This window comes from Microplitis demolitor, chromosome 2 (genome assembly GCF_026212275.2).
Source record: "Microplitis demolitor isolate Queensland-Clemson2020A chromosome 2, iyMicDemo2.1a, whole genome shotgun sequence".
NCBI classification, from domain to species: domain Eukaryota; kingdom Metazoa; phylum Arthropoda; class Insecta; order Hymenoptera; family Braconidae; genus Microplitis; species Microplitis demolitor.
In genome coordinates, this window is record NC_068546.1 from 20,953,146 (window position 1) to 20,970,481 (window position 17,336).

The 17,336-nt window shown below is 27.3% G+C and overlaps 2 protein-coding genes across 2 annotated transcripts; both read left to right on the forward strand.

Annotated features, from left to right (window-relative positions):
- Positions 1 to 1,182: 1,182 nt before the first annotated feature.
- LOC103570879 (protein yippee-like 1) lies at positions 1,183 to 12,932 on the forward strand. The gene is made up of 5 exons (XM_008548764.3): positions 1,183 to 1,565; positions 7,830 to 8,287; positions 8,373 to 8,416; positions 8,521 to 8,629; positions 9,587 to 12,932. Exons 2-5 carry the CDS (start codon positions 8,186 to 8,188, stop codon positions 9,674 to 9,676), a joined length of 345 nt encoding a protein of 114 aa, XP_008546986.1. The 5' UTR covers positions 1,183 to 1,565; positions 7,830 to 8,185; the 3' UTR covers positions 9,677 to 12,932.
- A 1,630-nt stretch (positions 12,933 to 14,562) lies between these two features.
- On the forward strand, positions 14,563 to 17,331 carry LOC103570880 (tRNA pseudouridine synthase-like 1). Its single transcript, XM_008548765.3, has 4 exons — positions 14,563 to 14,707; positions 15,031 to 15,162; positions 15,248 to 15,529; positions 16,857 to 17,331. The coding sequence occupies exons 1-4, from the start codon at positions 14,661 to 14,663 to the stop codon at positions 17,329 to 17,331; spliced, it is 936 nt and encodes a 311-aa protein (XP_008546987.1). The 5' UTR covers positions 14,563 to 14,660.
- The last annotated feature ends 5 nt before the right edge of the window (positions 17,332 to 17,336 follow it).

Sequence of the window (17,336 nt, forward strand, 5' to 3'; positions counted from 1 at the left end):
ATCCCATACTACAAACCAATGATTCATAAATTTTTACTTTAAATGTCATGACACTGAAATTAGCTGACGTTTAATTTTGTTTTTAGAAAATTAATTACAAAAAAAAAAAAAAAAAAAAAAATATGCACATGTAGAAAATTAAAAAAACTACAAGTGCAATTTTTTAAAATATTTTTTTTTTTATAACTCATCATTTTAAAAAAATTCAAAAAATCATTAGACGTTGGCCAACTTCAGTAACACAAAAAATTAGATGATACTGAATGTAGCTGTCTAATAATTTGCAGTTGTTTTCTAAAATGATAAACTATAAAAAAAATTACACCTATAGTTTTTTAAATTTTCTACATGTGCATTTTTTTAGTTTTTATTTGTAATTGATTTAAAAAAAAAAATCCGAAAATTTAAAATTGTCTTCTAACTGGAATCATGAAATATCACATATATAATAATCTATCAGTAGTTTTTACATTAAAAAAAAATATATCTCAAAATAGAAAGTTAAAACAAATAATATAAGTAATGTAAATATACCCTATCCATACTTTGATAATAAAAACCAATCAAATAAATTATTAATTTATCATCTTTTTACTCCACTGTAAAAAAAACATGATTGTAAATGTAGCAGATTCAAATTTAAAATTATAAATAGAGTAAATAATTAATAAAATAAAATTTCAAAAAAATGCGCATTTAAAAAATTTTAAAATTAATAAGCGCATTTTTTATAGATATTATTTTTTAAATTATTTATTTATTTATAATTTTAAATTTGACATCTGCTACATTCACATAAAAAAACAATTACAAAATTTAAAAAAAAAACCAATGGCTAAAATTTCCAGCAATCAATTCAAATATTTAATTCCAAAAAAAAACCATAAATACTTATTTAAAAATCATTAAAAATTTTAAATTTAATTAACCTGGTATTAATTAATTGAAAGAAATATTCAAGTAATTTTCTTTGTTCTCAACAAAAAAAATAACATAAATAAAAAAAAAAGCGTGTGGTCGTTCCTCATGGGGTTACAAAGCGCCAGCTATCATCGATGTCCGGAAGCACTCGGAGCTTAACACGCATGCGCACAAGTAAGTTCGTGCGAACCAAAATAAATCGAAATGTCCGTGTTGGTAGCTCACATGTACACATGACCACAAGAGTAAGCAAGCAAGAGCTACAGAATACCATATATATATAAAGAAGAAAAAATATATATGTGGTGGTGGCGTAGCTGCGTCCTGGTGTTGGATTATATACTCAACAGTGAACACTGACACTGGTACTGGTTTTTGCGCTTGGAGCTGTCGCTGGCCAGAGGAATAACAGGCACAGAGGGAGACCAGCAGTTTAGTTTTGTGCTGTTTAACGTTAAGGCATAAGCAGGCAGAAGCAGAACTGGAGACTGCGCTACTGCGGCTTGTAGTGTAGTGATGATAAAAACGAGTTGTTGTTATTCTTTATGTTCAATGCGAAATAAAAGCCGTGATTCGCGTTGAAGTTAAGTTTAAACAATAACTATTTACTCTTTTTATTGCTGTAGCCACGTATACATATGGAGGTGTGTAATATATATTTTTTAAATTTAATTTATAGATTATGTATATATATATATATATATATAATATATATATAATAAATATATGCACGCGTCTTTGTTTGGATTTTTGACAACACGCGTACGCGCAATGTCCTAGACAGCTAAGTAATGAGCAATTTTTCTATTATTTACTATTTCATTTAAATTTACATCTGATATATTTTATATTTTTCAGTTCATACTTTATTTTATTATTAAATAATAGCTGAGTATTTGCGTAATCGGAGTTGTGGGAAAAATCGAAACGCAATTAGCAAGTGAACACTCGTGTGTAAAACTGCGCATCAGTTAGTTTTTATTTTTATTTATTTATTTTTTTTAAACTTCCCGCTTTATGTTATAAAAAAATTAGTAGTTGATATTTAAATAATTGTTATAAATAATTATTTTGTATTTCTTTGTCTGGTTGGTTTAACTTTTAAAAGTTAATCGATGTGGGAGAGATCATCTGACCTCGTCTTTCTTTAGCCATAACTATCGTTTCTCTCTTTATCACTCTCTGGTTAGTTTTGTATACATTCTCAGCTGATAGGAAACTTGTGTCAGCTGCCCTAGCGACAGGAAAAAAAATGAGTTCGTGTAAAATGTGCGCAGCCACGTAAAGAAGACCATAGAAAATTTTATTTATTATTTTCCATGACAGACATTTTTATTTTATTTTTTTTTTTCTTCTATTCCATAGGGCAGAAGTATCATTTGGCCACTGCTCCATTTTCGGACATTTGATACTTAATTTAAATTAATGCACAAGTATTAAATTAATTAATTGACAGTATTTTTTTTTTACAAATTATTAAGTGTCCGAAAAAGGTAGCACGACGCTGTAATTTGTCTTTTGAAAAAATAATTTAGAAACTGAAAGCTGTCAGTGGACTTGCCCTTTTTATTTAACCTGTTTGCTGGGTCTCTTTGTTATCTATTCCAGCTGTCAGGTTTTATTTAGCTTTAGCTCATTCTGCTTACATTATATTAGCTTTTCCGTACGCTTTCATACCATCAATTGACATTAATGTCCACGTTGTACTTGTTCTCTTCATAACAACTCGAGTCCTACTCTAGATTCACGACCTACATCTACCCGAAATTCATTCATTGAAAATTACCCACGTTCTCCTTTCTGACTATCTAATCTTTAAAGATCAAACAAAACATTTGTCTGTTTATAAACATATATATATCTATGTATATATATACATACATCTATACATTGATGTTATTAAATATAAAGTATACATCATAATATTAAAATAATGATAACAGTATTAGTAATGATGATAACAATTAAGAAACAATGAAAAGTCTTTATATAAATTCATAAGTATATATGTTTTGTATACATCAACAGCTGATATGAATTAAACTTATGGCGCTTGTATTACGACCCACGACCTTATCAGTACGTATTACCAAGATCAAATCTCTTGTACGATCAATACAGCTTATATATGAATTACTTGGTGATAATCGACATGCGCGATTTTACCCAACTCGCAACATACACAGTAAAAATTATTGTTGAAATTAACACAATGTGTGTTAGGAACGGACACATTTGTGTTGAATTTAAACACAAAATTTGGGTTAAAATCTCAAGACAAAAGTCGAGTAATACGAGAAGTTAATTCAAGACTTTTTAAATGGCAGTGGCAACAAAAAAAATGTTAACTTTTACATTTTATTTTTGTCCCATGGATATTCAGTAAATATAATTAATATATTATGAAGAGATTATCAACAGTGATGACAATTATTATTTAACAATCAACTATTTTTTGATAGTAAATAATTTTTTTATTAGAGTCAGGGTTTGAAAAAAATCACGTGATATTTAATACCAGTTGCAAATAGTAAATCAATTAATTTCTTTTAAAAAAACAAAACCACATTTTTATTTGGCGAAAAAATAATTTTAACATTACATTAAATAATTCGAAATTTTAACTAAATATTTTTTATTGGTATGATAAAAATTCCAGCTTTTAGTAAATGGTAAATTTAATATATTAATAATTAAAATTTTTAAATTAAATTGACATTTATAAAATGTCCATTTCACTTGAATTTTTCTAATAATTCTTCCGTGACTATCGATTGGCTTTTTAACATAAATTCTGTGTTAATTTTAAAGTAACTCTTAATAAATTTTGATAATTACAATTTTTGTAGCAAGTAACACTTTTAAAGTGTTAAATAGTAGATCGATTTAAAATTTTTAAGTAACACAGTGAAATGTGTTGATTTAACACAGAATAATCAACACAAAAAATTTAACACGGACCGTTTTTCCCAGGTACACAATATTTTTTACTGTGTAACACATCTTCAAGCTAACATTTAACATCACATTATTCTTTGATATTTTTTTTACCCTCTACTCGTCATGTGATGGTTGCTAGGTCGTTAATAAAATTAATGGCTATATATACAATAGCTGTTATTTTATGTCGTCACTGACTGATGAAATTAGATACCAAAGACAGTTTTATTGTTATTATTATTATTATTGTTTTTTTTTTTTATTTTCATTTAAGCTTTTGTTTCTTGGCTAAATTGTTATGAAATTACTTCCACTGTTGAAGAATAAGACTCATCGCATATCATTTGTTATTATGAATATCATGAGAACATAATTATGCTCGTGACTCACTTATCAGCAAACGTGCGGTTCATGTACCTCACATTAGCTTTTTAATATTAACGTCGATTTTTAATTCCGATTATAATTTTAATTTTAATTTAAATTTCAATGTTTTTTTTGTTGACAAGTCTGAGTTTTCTTTGTTGTTAAAAGTCTAATCGCTGTTGTAAAATATATGAGATAGTAGATGATAATCATTGATAAGATAATGTCTGTTTATTTCCTGAATGATTTTTACTTTTTTTAATTAGAAATTTTTTACTATGGATTTGCTGTCACTAATAAATGTACGGAATTATTAAATTAATTTGAATTCAACAAACATCAATTATTTGGGGTCTTAATATATTTATGAATTGTTTTTTTCTTATTTTTATTGGATAATTGATTTTACTAGTACTGACTCGTGGTTAATTTTTTTACCACTCGAATAAGAGAAATCGATGGAAAATACAATAGACAACCTTGAGGTGCCAGTCACATTCACAGCATAGATAAAAATAGATTTTTGTAAAAAGTCTTTATATAAATTTACTTAAAAAATTTTTAAAAATAAAAATATTTTTTTTTGTAAGATTTAGGGGAGGTTCAAAACGGAGTACCTGTAAAATTTTATAAAAATTTTTTTTTTTAATTAAAAAATCACTTGTAATTATATTAGAGCATTTTTTTGAATTTTTTTTTCACTATCGAACTTCCGGTGTCAAATTACTTGAGATGGATTTCGATAATCAACTTCAGAATATTTACAATTTTTGGAATTTTCAAATTTAATTAATTTCTTAATTTACAAATAAAAAAATTAATAATATTAAGTCGGTAGTTAAACTTTTTCAAAAATCGACAATTAGTCGAAAAATCACATGTAAAAAAAACTCGTTTTAAAAAGATTCTAAAAAAGTTCGACATGTGGAATTTCTAAACTTGAGACAGAGTCGAACTTTTTTTAAACTTTCGTGATTTTGATTGTAAAAAAAAGTTTATCTAGAACTTCATATGAGCGAATTTTGAGCAAAAAAAAAAAATGTTTTTAAAACATTTTTACTAGATTTTACCCTCCTTCCAAAAGTTACAAGTTAGAGATTTTCAAACTTTTGGAAACGTGAAATATAACAAAAATACGTTTTGAGAAATATGTTTTTAAAAAAGTTCATTTTCGACTCAAAATTCGCTCATATAAAGTTCTAGATAAACTTTTTTTTTTACTATCAAAATTACAAACACCCAATCAAAGTTCTAATCTATCTCAACTTTGGATGTTCCAAAACTTTATAGAAATCTTTGGAACGTATTTTTACACAGACTGTTAATAACTTTTATCTTAAAATAAAAACTATTAAAATTTTTTCATTCTTTCTTTGCACCCAATAAATATATGACATGTAATTTTCCTTGACATAAATTACTTACAAAAAAAATTTAATTTCCCAAATTTATTTAATTTCCAAAAATTTTTTATCACTCTTTTTAGGGGACACTATTTTCCCCGCAAAAAATGAATTTTTTTTTTACAGCTTACAATTTTTTCAATTCACTTTAAATATCTTAAAAAAATTCATCATAGTTGAATCCCCAAAAACTTAACATTTCCTTAAGTCTCTCCCTTTGCCCACGTTCCTCATATATTTATTTTTCAAAAGAGCAAAACTTTTTTATCTGCGAACCCACGTCCAGAAGTATATTTTTTTTTCTCTTCCGTTAAGTCTGTATTCGTGTCTCGTATATTTTATTTGCTAGCGCAGGTGTCGGCATGTGTTATGATCAAGTTATTGTCCATCAAAAAATGATTTAATACTCAATAAAAAATAATAAAAATAAATGAATACCGTTACTTATGATACTTATTATCTTCCTGGTGATACTAAATGCCGTCTATATCGCAGTACTTACCATAAATTTTTTTCCCTCGCTCCGAACGATTCAATGAACTTAAATTTGTTCATTGACCTTGAAGCCGGTCTGGCTGGAAGTGTCTGCGTTTATTTATTTTTATTTTTTTTAAGAAGGAGATAACATGTAATGAAAGAAAGAGATGAATGTACAAATGTTTAAGAATTTAAATGAATCTCACGTTGATTTGTCAATACTACAAACAACTTTTTTTTCTTTTTTTGTATTTCTAATGAATTATGATAACTGATAATTTACTCAGGGTTATATTCAGAATTTGATTATTTTAATTTTAAAAAATAGCTGCGTCTGGGATTAACTTAATATAAATTTTATTACTTAACACATTTCATTTATATGAGAGAAAAAAATTTGTTCTAAATGTTTGGTGCAATTATTCAGTTACGTAATTTTTTAATTACATGCTTTTATCGTTACACAATTACAAAATTAAATATAATTAGTATTTAACATAAATTATTTATATCAATTGTAATACTTTTGTTCAGAAAATTTTCAAATAATTCAATATGTAAAAAAGCCGATAAAGAATTTTATGTTAATTTCATAAATGTATTTTAGTTACACAGTAAAAAATATTGTGTACCTGGGAAAAACGGTCCGTGTTAAATTTTTTGTGTTGACTATTTTGTGTTAAATCAACACAGTTCACTGTGTTACTTAAAAATTTTAAATCGATCTACTATTTAACACTTTACAAGTGTTATTTCCTACAAAAATTGTAATTATCAAAATTTATTAAGAGTTACTTTAAAATTAACACAAAATTTATGTTAAAAAGCCAATCGATAGTCACGGAAGAATTATTAGAAAAATTCAAGTGAAATGGACATTTTGTAAATGTCAATTTAATTAAAAAATTTTAATTATTAATATATTAAATTTACCATTTACTAAAAGCTGGAATTTTTATCATACCAATAAAAAATATTTAGTTAAAATTTCGAATTATTTAATGTAATGTTAAAATTATTTTTTTGCCAAATAAAAATGTGGTTTTGTTTTTTTAAAAGAAATTAATTGATTTACTACTTGCAACTGGTATTAAATATCACGTGATTTTTTTAAAACCTTGACTCTAATAAAAAAATTATTTACTATCAAAAAATAGTTGATTGTTAAATAATAATTGTCATCACTGTTGATAATCTCTTCATAATATATTAATTATATTTACTGAATATCCATGGCACAAAAATAAAATGTAAAAGTTAACATTTTTTTTGTCGCTACTGCCATTTAAAAAGTCTTGAATTAACTTCTCGTATTACCCGAATTTGGTCTTGAGATTTTAACCCAAATTTTGTGTTTAAATTCAACACAAATGTGTCCGTTTTTAACCCAAATTTTGTGTTTAAATTCAACACAAATGTGTCCGTTTCTAACACACATTGTGTTAACTTTAACAATCACTCTTACTGCATAAGATAAAGATATATTATTTTTTTATAGTAATTTTTTCGTATTTATTTAAAAATATGTTAAAAAAATCATTTTTAAATTACTTACTAATCATCACCTCAATTAATTATTTTAATCAAATCAATTTAAATCTCTGACGCATTGTTTATTTTTTTTTTTTATTTTACTAAATATATTTAATGTATATTTAAATTTTACAAAAACACTTAATTTGATATTAATTAAATAAAGCTGTTGTTTATTTTTAAAAACAGGTGTCCCCGAACCGGCGCTGCCTGAACCAGCTTAACAGCTGATCGGAGTATGAGGCGGCGGTGAACGGGGCCACAATTGCACCACCACCCCCGCGAATAAAGGAAAAAAAATTACTAAAATAAAAATAATCAATAACAGTAGAAAAAAAAGAGTACTATTGACTATTGTCGCAATTGATTCATAGATCAAGTGGAACTTGGAGGAAAAATAAATAAAAGTAAACCATACAATCCCTAGATTCAAAATCAAGGAAATAAAGTAAAAAAACTAAATCTTTGTATATCAATATAAAATATAACCGAGGGAGCACTGAAAGAAGACAACAATTGTTAGCTTGACGGCAATTTGATCAAAGATGGTCAAAACTTTTCAAGCTTATCTACCCTCCTGCCATCGCACTTATTCGTGCATACACTGCCGTGCTCACCTTGCTAATCATGACGAACTCATCTCAAAGGTAAATACACTAACTAATATTTCGCTTGATTTTAATCAAAAATTTATTAAGTAAAGTATTTAATTAATTTATTTTTATGTTGCAGTCCTTCCAAGGCAGCCAAGGTCGTGCCTATCTCTTCAATTCCGTGTAAGAGATAAATTATATCATCATCAATTGTTTATAATGTTATTGTATAATTTAATCAGATTTTTATTATTAAAAACCATATGCTGTTTTTAATTTTAAAACAGGGTTAATGTTGGTTGCGGTCCTGCGGAAGAGCGAGTTCTCTTAACTGGCCTTCATGCTGTCGCTGACATTTATTGCGAGTGTTGTAAAACTACTCTCGGTTGGAAATATGTAAGTATATTATTATTGTTGTAATTAATTAGCATTGTGCGACAAGGGATGATACGAAACGATTTTACACCAGTGAAGTTGGCTGATGATACCCGCAGTCTAAAGTGCCTATTGGGACTTAAAGTTTTAGTGTCAGAAGCCAGGAATAAGTTAATTTAAGACCAAGGGTGTCATTAACTATTAGCATAACCGTAAATTGTCATTTGCGATTCACTTTTTAAAATTTTCAATTACTTTCCCGTCATAAACGTATTAAAATTTTATCAATTAATTTAAAAAAAATTAAAGAATTTATAGGAAAAATGACAACGTAGTTGCAATTTCGCTCAGATGTAAATTTTTAAAAAATTTCAGCTGAAATTTTGATACGATTATGACAATTGAAAGTCATTTTATATTTTTTAATAATGGGTACTGTTTAAGAATGCCCTTAAATGACAAGTATCAGAGTTTTCACCATATCTGCACTGAAAGTTTAAATTCCTGCCTTGTTTAGAGAGAAGAAAGTCCTCTTTTATGAGAAAACAAATGATAAAAATTAGCGCATGCGCCATTCTTCCAACAAACTGGCAGAAGTTCAAACTTTCAGGCACTTACAGGTAAAAAATTTTATACACCACAGAAGAAGAGACATCACAATCCACGTGTTTGCCTTCAGGTAGACAGAAAAAAAAGTTATCTTGAGCCAATTAAACACGTGGGTTAAAATGTCATACTTTCCTTCCTTGATGTATAATATACTAATTAAATTGCGACGGGCAGAATCATTATTTGTTTCTTTCCGGTCAAAACGTTTCTTTCTACCCGCTGACTAGACATTCGCAATTTACTTTGATTTAACATTAATTCGCGCATGGACTGAAATGAACTTTTTCCAACTATATAAACTCAAACTTTAAGTTTCGATGCTGATAAAAATTTTATCATTTAATTTAAAATTCTTCATTTACTTTACAGGAGCACGCGTTTGAGTCAAGTCAAAAATACAAGGAGGGTAAGTTTATAATAGAACTGGCCCACATGATCAAGGAAAATGGATGGGAATGAACATGTAGACAGGGGGGTGGGTCATGACACACCACCCCTGCTTACCTGAATCCCGTAAACTAAATCCTTAAAATAAATTTTTTAAAAATAATCAACTAAACTCAAAAAACTGAAAACATAAGTACATGCCTACAATGTTGTTCTCGAGCTGCAATGTGCGGCGCCCTATCCTCAATACAAAAAGATGAACAAAAACAATAATAAATAATAATACAACAAGAAACAAAACAAAACAACAGCCCTCCTTTGACAAACCACCAACGAAAGTCTGTGATTTCATTTGTGATTTGTAATCTTAGTAATGTTTTTCCGTTCTGGACAATTCACAAAAAAAATATAAATCGTTTTTTAATTCTCCAATTATGTGGACTAGGGAGAAGAAAAAATGTATTTTATTAAAATCAATATAAATATACTAATGGATTTAAAAGAATGGAAGGACAAAGTAAAGATAATGCGATTATTTGCCGCTTAAAGATGAATATTGTATGTAAAGAAATTATTTTTGAGAATGGTAGAGTCGCGATTTAAGTAAAGATTTAAAGTTAATAAAAATTAAGTAGATTACTCGCGAGGATTGATGTGAAGAGATGATTATTTTAAAAAAAAGTGTTGGCGATGCTAAGGTAAAAATGATGCGCAGATAAAGACAAGTAAATAAAATTCAGAACAAGTTTTAAAAATAATAATAAGACGACGGCGATGACGATGATGATTATTATTATTATTATCAACATTTACGTGAACAGTTGAGTGCCCCTTTATCTCTCTTTCATCTCTCCCTCTCTCTCCCTCTTTTTTTTCAGTGTTTGTTAGTCTCAATGAATATCAACACAGCCGCCGAGTTGCGACGACAACGACGTCGACTACTCTGGCATATAAATTATCGCGGGGCACTCAGATTGTTTTTTTATTTTTCAAAAAACAATATGAAATACGATATATTTCAGGATTAAAATAGCAAACGATGCTGAAGAATATTAACAAACAAATAATTAATCAATGGAAAATAAAATATTTATTGTAAGCAGTGCGAATACAGACTGCTAGATTGACTGCCCTGCCTGTCGCATCTATCGTTGGAATTTCACTGCCGATATTCCTAAAATATAATTAACAAAAAATGAAAATAAATTAAATTAACAAAAAAATAAAACAATTGGATGAAAATAAAACTTGCCATCGTTAAGGCAAAGTTATAGCTCCAGCGTAGCCTACATTGATTAGTGTATTAAAGCCTATATTATATTTACTATAGAACTTATAATATAGTTGGTAATTTTAAGTGCGTGATTGAATGAATGAGTTAACTAAACTTATATATAATATTCATTTTAAAAAATAAAAAAAAATTAATGAGGTAAGAGACCTAGTATCCGATCACTCATGTATTTATTTATCTATATTTTGTAATAGATATACAAATACATGAGTTATCGAGTACTAGTTCTCTGATCAGGTACTGGATCTTTTGACTTAAGTACTTTTTTTTAATCTAAGGTAAAAGACCTAGTACCTGATTAGGGGACTAGTACATGATCAGGAAAATAGAACCCGATCACTTCATGTATTTGTATATCTATATTTAGTAAATTTTACTCAGTATAGATATACAAATACATGAGTGATCAGATACTAGTTCTCTGATCGCTTACTGGTCCTCCTACTTTACCACGGAAATTCATATTACAATTTTATTATAATTTTAAAATGAATCTTTTGTGACTGTAGAGGAAATTATAATCGAACATATATAAAATTTGAAAGATTCTACTTAACTTCTTAGAGGAAAAATTTTTTCCTCTAAGAAACTATGTCCCTGGTTAAAAATGCTGATTGAAAAGAATTGAGAAGCGGTCACTCCATGCAAACTGTATATCTATATATATATACAAGCAAAAGAATTTAAGTTATTGAAAAGAATTCGAATCCCATCATTTTTAATTCTTTTCAATCAATATGTTTAAACAGGGATAAGAATTTTGAAATTTTATACATTTGATTCTAATCCTCTTTACAGTTACAATAAATTTATTCAAAAATTATAATAAAACTGTAATATGAATTTTCATGGTAAAGTAAGAAGACTAGTACCTGATCAAAGAACTAGTACTCGATCACTCCATATATGTGTACATTCATATTTAGTCAAATTTACTAAATATAGACATACAAATACATGGGTGATCACGTACCAGTTCCCTGATCGTGTACTAGTTCCTTGATCATGTACTATTTATCTGATCATGTACTAGGTCTTTTACCTAATATATATCATACATGTAGTGATCGGGTACTGGATATCTTACCTTACTGAAGATAATGGATTGTATTAAAGTTTTGGCTTTAGGAACATAAATGTGATCGTGTAAACTCACTTGATTTTTTACGTTTTACCGTAGTCACAAGTGGTTACAAAAGCCAAACTTATTTGTTTGTCTACCAGATATGGAATAATTTAAATATCAAACAAATAACTTTATTATTAGATTGTTAAAATAAAAAGTATTATAATTATTGTTAATTCTGCAGGATACAGAGGATTAAGGTCTTTCAGCGTTTCTTATTTTTTTTTTATTCACAATATAATTTATACCTAAAAAAACAGTAATACATTTGTGTACTCGTTCAATTTGCGCTTTTTTATGCACACGACATAAAATAAAATTTTAAAAAACATGTTAATTAAGGCGATTGCTCATTATTCTTAACGTCGATCTCATTTTTAAAATTAAATCATTAAAAAAAGAAAAAAAATTTTGTTTTTTAATTTTTATAATAAAAAAAAATAAATAATTTTTATTTGCGTGATAGTTTACTAGACAATTAAAATAAATTTTAGTAGTGATTATTAATGATTGTGTTTAAATTAATTTAAAAAACTATTATTATTATTATCGATTACTAGTTGCAATTTATGTATTTGTATTTTTTGTATGTAAGATAAAAAAAAATGATCCTGAAGTTCGACAACTAAAAATTTTTGGAGTTTCTTTCAACAAATCGATTACAAAACATAAATAAAAATAAAAATATGCACATGTAGGAAATTACAAAAACGACAGGTGCAATTTTTTAAAATATTTTTTTTTTTTTTTTTTCATAATTTATCATTTTAAAAAAAGTTAAAAAATTCCAAGCCGTCTAACTTCAGTGTCATAAATTATTGAGGGCATGTTATCCGACCCGTAATGATATACCATACAATAATGTCATAAATAGAAGTAAAATGTAATAAAAAAAATTTTTTTTATGATATCTTTGTATTAAATGTACGTCAATGCCCTTGTGTCCATCACATGTGACAAAAAATAGATGAAAACTATGTCACTCGATATTGTGCCAATGGCATGAGGACATTGAGATTCTGATTGGCTAATCATTCATACAAAACCAGTTTGACCTAAGCACAGATGATTGAATAATCTCAATCGTCGGTACTCAAAAATTATGTTATTTAAATAAATTATTATGATTTATTGTATTCATTTTATTTTTAATTGTAACTGATAATTTTAAATTTTGTATGCTACAAAAAGTACAGAACATTATCGTCAATGTAATTTATTAAATAGAAAGAGAGAGTGAGTGAATATTTGCGGCGGCCTAATCTTCGCTAGGTCTCTCGAGAGTACTTTTGATATTAATGTGCTGAACATATAAAAAAAAAAACAGTAATCCTACACAGAAAAAAAGTATTTTTTGGCGCAAAAAATTTTTACTCGGTCCAAGAAAATTTTTCAATATCGATTGAAAACAAAAATTTTTTTGAATTAAAAATTTACTGCGCCAAAAAATTTTTTCTTATTTTAAGAAAAATTTTTTTTTCATTTTGAAATGGAAAATTTTTCTTAAGGTAAGAAATTTTTTTTTCTGTGTAATATCTAATTATTTTTCTGTAATTTCCTTCTTTGTATAAAAAAACAAAAAGAAAAAAAATGAAAAAAAAAATATATATATATATATGTATGAAAATAAAATATCGAGTTCACTGACCACAAATTAACTCAAAAGAAAAAAATATTCTTTAGTCATTCACTGATGTTTCTATTCACCAAATTCACTGAATTTGCTTTACAACAGTTTGTTCATAATAAAAAAAAAAAGTAAAACAATAATATTTGTGTAATACAGATAACTTTTCGTGAATAATAAATTTATTTTTAACGTAATTAAATTTTATTAATTTAGTATTGAAAATAGTTTTTAATTATCATTTAATCTTCTTTTGCAATAAATTTATTTAAAAATATAATCGTGTTTTTTATTTGTTTAATTCCTTTAAAAAAGTAAAAGACAAAAATACTAAAAGTTGCAGACACTCAAAATTTTTCTTTTAAATTAACAAGTAAAATATATTTTTTAAATTTCATTTCAAAAACCTTACAAGATATTTTTGTGTATTTTGAAAATTTACTTACAAGTAATTTGTTTACTAAAATTAAAAAATTGTCTGCTATTTTTGGTATAAATAAAAATATTTTTGACATTTAAAATTTAATTATTATTTTAGTAATTTAAATATTTTTTAATTGTAAAATAATTTTAATTTAAGATTCTGCTCCAAAACAATTTAAAAATAAATAAAATTAGTTTATTTTAATAGCTCTAATTAAAAGTTTTTTTTTTTAATTAAAACTGATTTTAAAATGAGTGTGAATGTAGCAGATAAGAGACAATTTATAAATTTTAAATAAATAAATAAAATAATAAAATTCAAAAAAATGCGCGCGCTGATTTTTGAAATATTTAAATACGCATTTTAAAATTTTTACTTTTTTTACATTTGATTTATTAATTAAAAAATTTGAAAAATTGCCAAACGTCAAATTCCCGCTCCGGTTTAAAAATACAAATAAATTTAAAACACTTATAATATATATTTTTCCCCTTTTCATTCCAACTTTGTTAGATTGTCTACACCATTGCATTGTTACCCACGTGCTCTAGAGTTTTCATTAAATTTATAACCTCTTTCTACAAAATGGTGCGATATTTATTTTATATGGGATATATCGGCACTCGTTACAGGTAAATATATTTTCCTAATAAAAGAATTTAAATTTTATTTATATATTCCTATACATTTAAATATCAAATATATTCATAACACAGCAATATATTTTTGATGAGTGTGAATGTAGCAGACATGAGACAATTTATGAATTTTAAACAAATAGATAAATAAATTGAAAGAATAAAATTTTAAAAAATGCGCGCACTTATTTTTCAAATATTTAAATCCGCAAGTTTTAACTTTCATTCCACTTAAGTTTCATTTATTTATTCAATAATTTAAAAAATTCCTACTTGTCAGTTACATTCACACTCATCATTTTTTTTTTGTTTATCAGAGGAGCAGCAAAACAAATAGGTTGTGAAAAATTAATAGACATAGATTCAATTCAAGGTGCAATTGAAACTGGATTGTCTTGCGTATTAAAACCTAGAAGTAAATGTTACCCAAGAGTACAAATCTCAAGCCGGTAATTAATTTAAAAAATGAAATTGCTGTTCTATAAATCATTGAGTAAAAAATTTATTGACGTTTTATGTAAAAAAATTCAACAGGACAGATGCTGGTGTTCATGCTCTTATAAATACTGCTCAAGTTGAACTAGAGCATCCAACAGATGAATTTTATGATACGGAAACAGCCATCAGAAGACTCAATTCATGGTTTGCTCGCTGTGGGCACGAGATAAGAATAACGTCAATTTATCCGGTTACAGATGAATTCGATCCTCGCAGAAATGCCAAGTCAAGAAGTTATTTTTATCGTATAATGATTGCTAAAGATTTCAATGAACATAAAGTACCGATTTCTGAACTACAACGCGCTTGGCACATCAGGTATTTATATATTTTTTATATTACCTGCATTGAAACTGAGAGTTTTCCTGGATACGTTCAGAAAAACACTCTGGAGATTGATATACATGTAGCCAGATAGTTAGAGTCATGGGGTTAAATTAAAACTAGAGGAACGAAAGAATACCTGACTCCATTTACCTTCTACGCAGAGTTTATGAACGCATTATGCTACAGGAAAAAATTATTTTTGTTTGAGATGCTATGGTGGCATAGAAAAGCCGGACCATGTTGGCTTACTAATGAAAATTTAAATAATTAACAAGGATCATATCCTAAATTACTATAATCATTAAAAATTTTACTGTGGTTATAGTAATTTTTCCATGGGTTTATTTCAATTTCCATCAGGAGGCCAACATGGTCCCACTTTATTATGACACCGTAGAATTTCGAACGAGAATAATTTTTCCTATACTGCCGAATTCCTCTGGATTAATTAGATATTATTTGTGTTTGTGAACACAGAACATCTTTCTCTTCCAGAGTGAATTTTCCTCGAAAATAAATCCTGTTTTATATTCGATAATAGTATATTACATACCAAGTGAGAAAGATAGGACATTTCAACCTGCAGAAATAGTATATTATACACCCAGGAAAGAAAGTAGGTCATTCTAACCCTAGTGTATAATTGCCAACTTGATCCGAAAGTAAACAGGGATTAAAATGTCCTACTTTCCTTCCAGGTGTGTAATATACTATTTTTTACCACATCTGCAGCCGAAAACTTTAACTTTTGCTTCTGTAGGAAAAACGGCGCATGCGCTAATTTTTATCATTTATTTTCTCACAAGAGACAAGTACGACTTTCTTCCTTCTAAATAGGGCAGGAATTTAAACTTTCGGCGCAGGTATGGTGAAAAATTAGTTTCTGTTTTAATTTCATCTCCAATAGAATCAAATTTATTTATTGCCAACCTTGAAATATTTATTTCATTCTAACATCCAATGAAACTGACAACTGTGTGTTAGAAAATTGAAGAAATAATACGAATTCCAATATAAAAAATTTTTAACAATAAAAAGTCATTGTTTGTCTTGCTAAATTACTTAAATTTTCATATTTAAAATACATTATTATTGTTTGCCGCCTATTGGTCAGAAAGTAGTCTGTTTCGACTCACTGCAGACCGTAACTCCAGTATCAATGCAGGTAACATAAAAATACAGTGCGAGGGATAAAACACGATTTCACACTTCGGGTAACATCAGCCAACTTAACCCTGGTCTGAAATCGTCTCATTTAATTTTTTGATGCGCAATATACTATTATTTGTTACTTACTTATATTTATTTACTGTTACAGAGGTGATAATATTGATATCAACGCATTAAGAGACGCAACAAGACTTTTTATAGGCAAAAAAAATTTTGAAACTTTCGCTGGTAAAAATCGTACTCTCAAAGAAATAAGATACGTAAGAGAGTTAATTAATTTATCAATAGAACCGGCAGCTCCTTTCATGCCATTTGATCCTCTGTCAGAATTATTTAATTTCTGGCATATAAATATTTGCGCGCGTGCGTTTCTTTATAATCAAGTGAGGAAAATTGTTGGAGCACTTGTTGGTATTGCGTCGGGAATAATCACTGAACGAGATATTATGATAATGTTACAAATACCGTCAAATTCAAGTTGGGATCCTAGGATACAAATGGCACCGCCTCAAGGATTGTTTCTTAAAAATATTGAGTACGACAAAGAGGAATTAGCCAAGCATATTTTGAAACCTACTAACGTCGAAGAACGGCCTCGTAAATTATTAGCAGTCATTAATTAATTGAT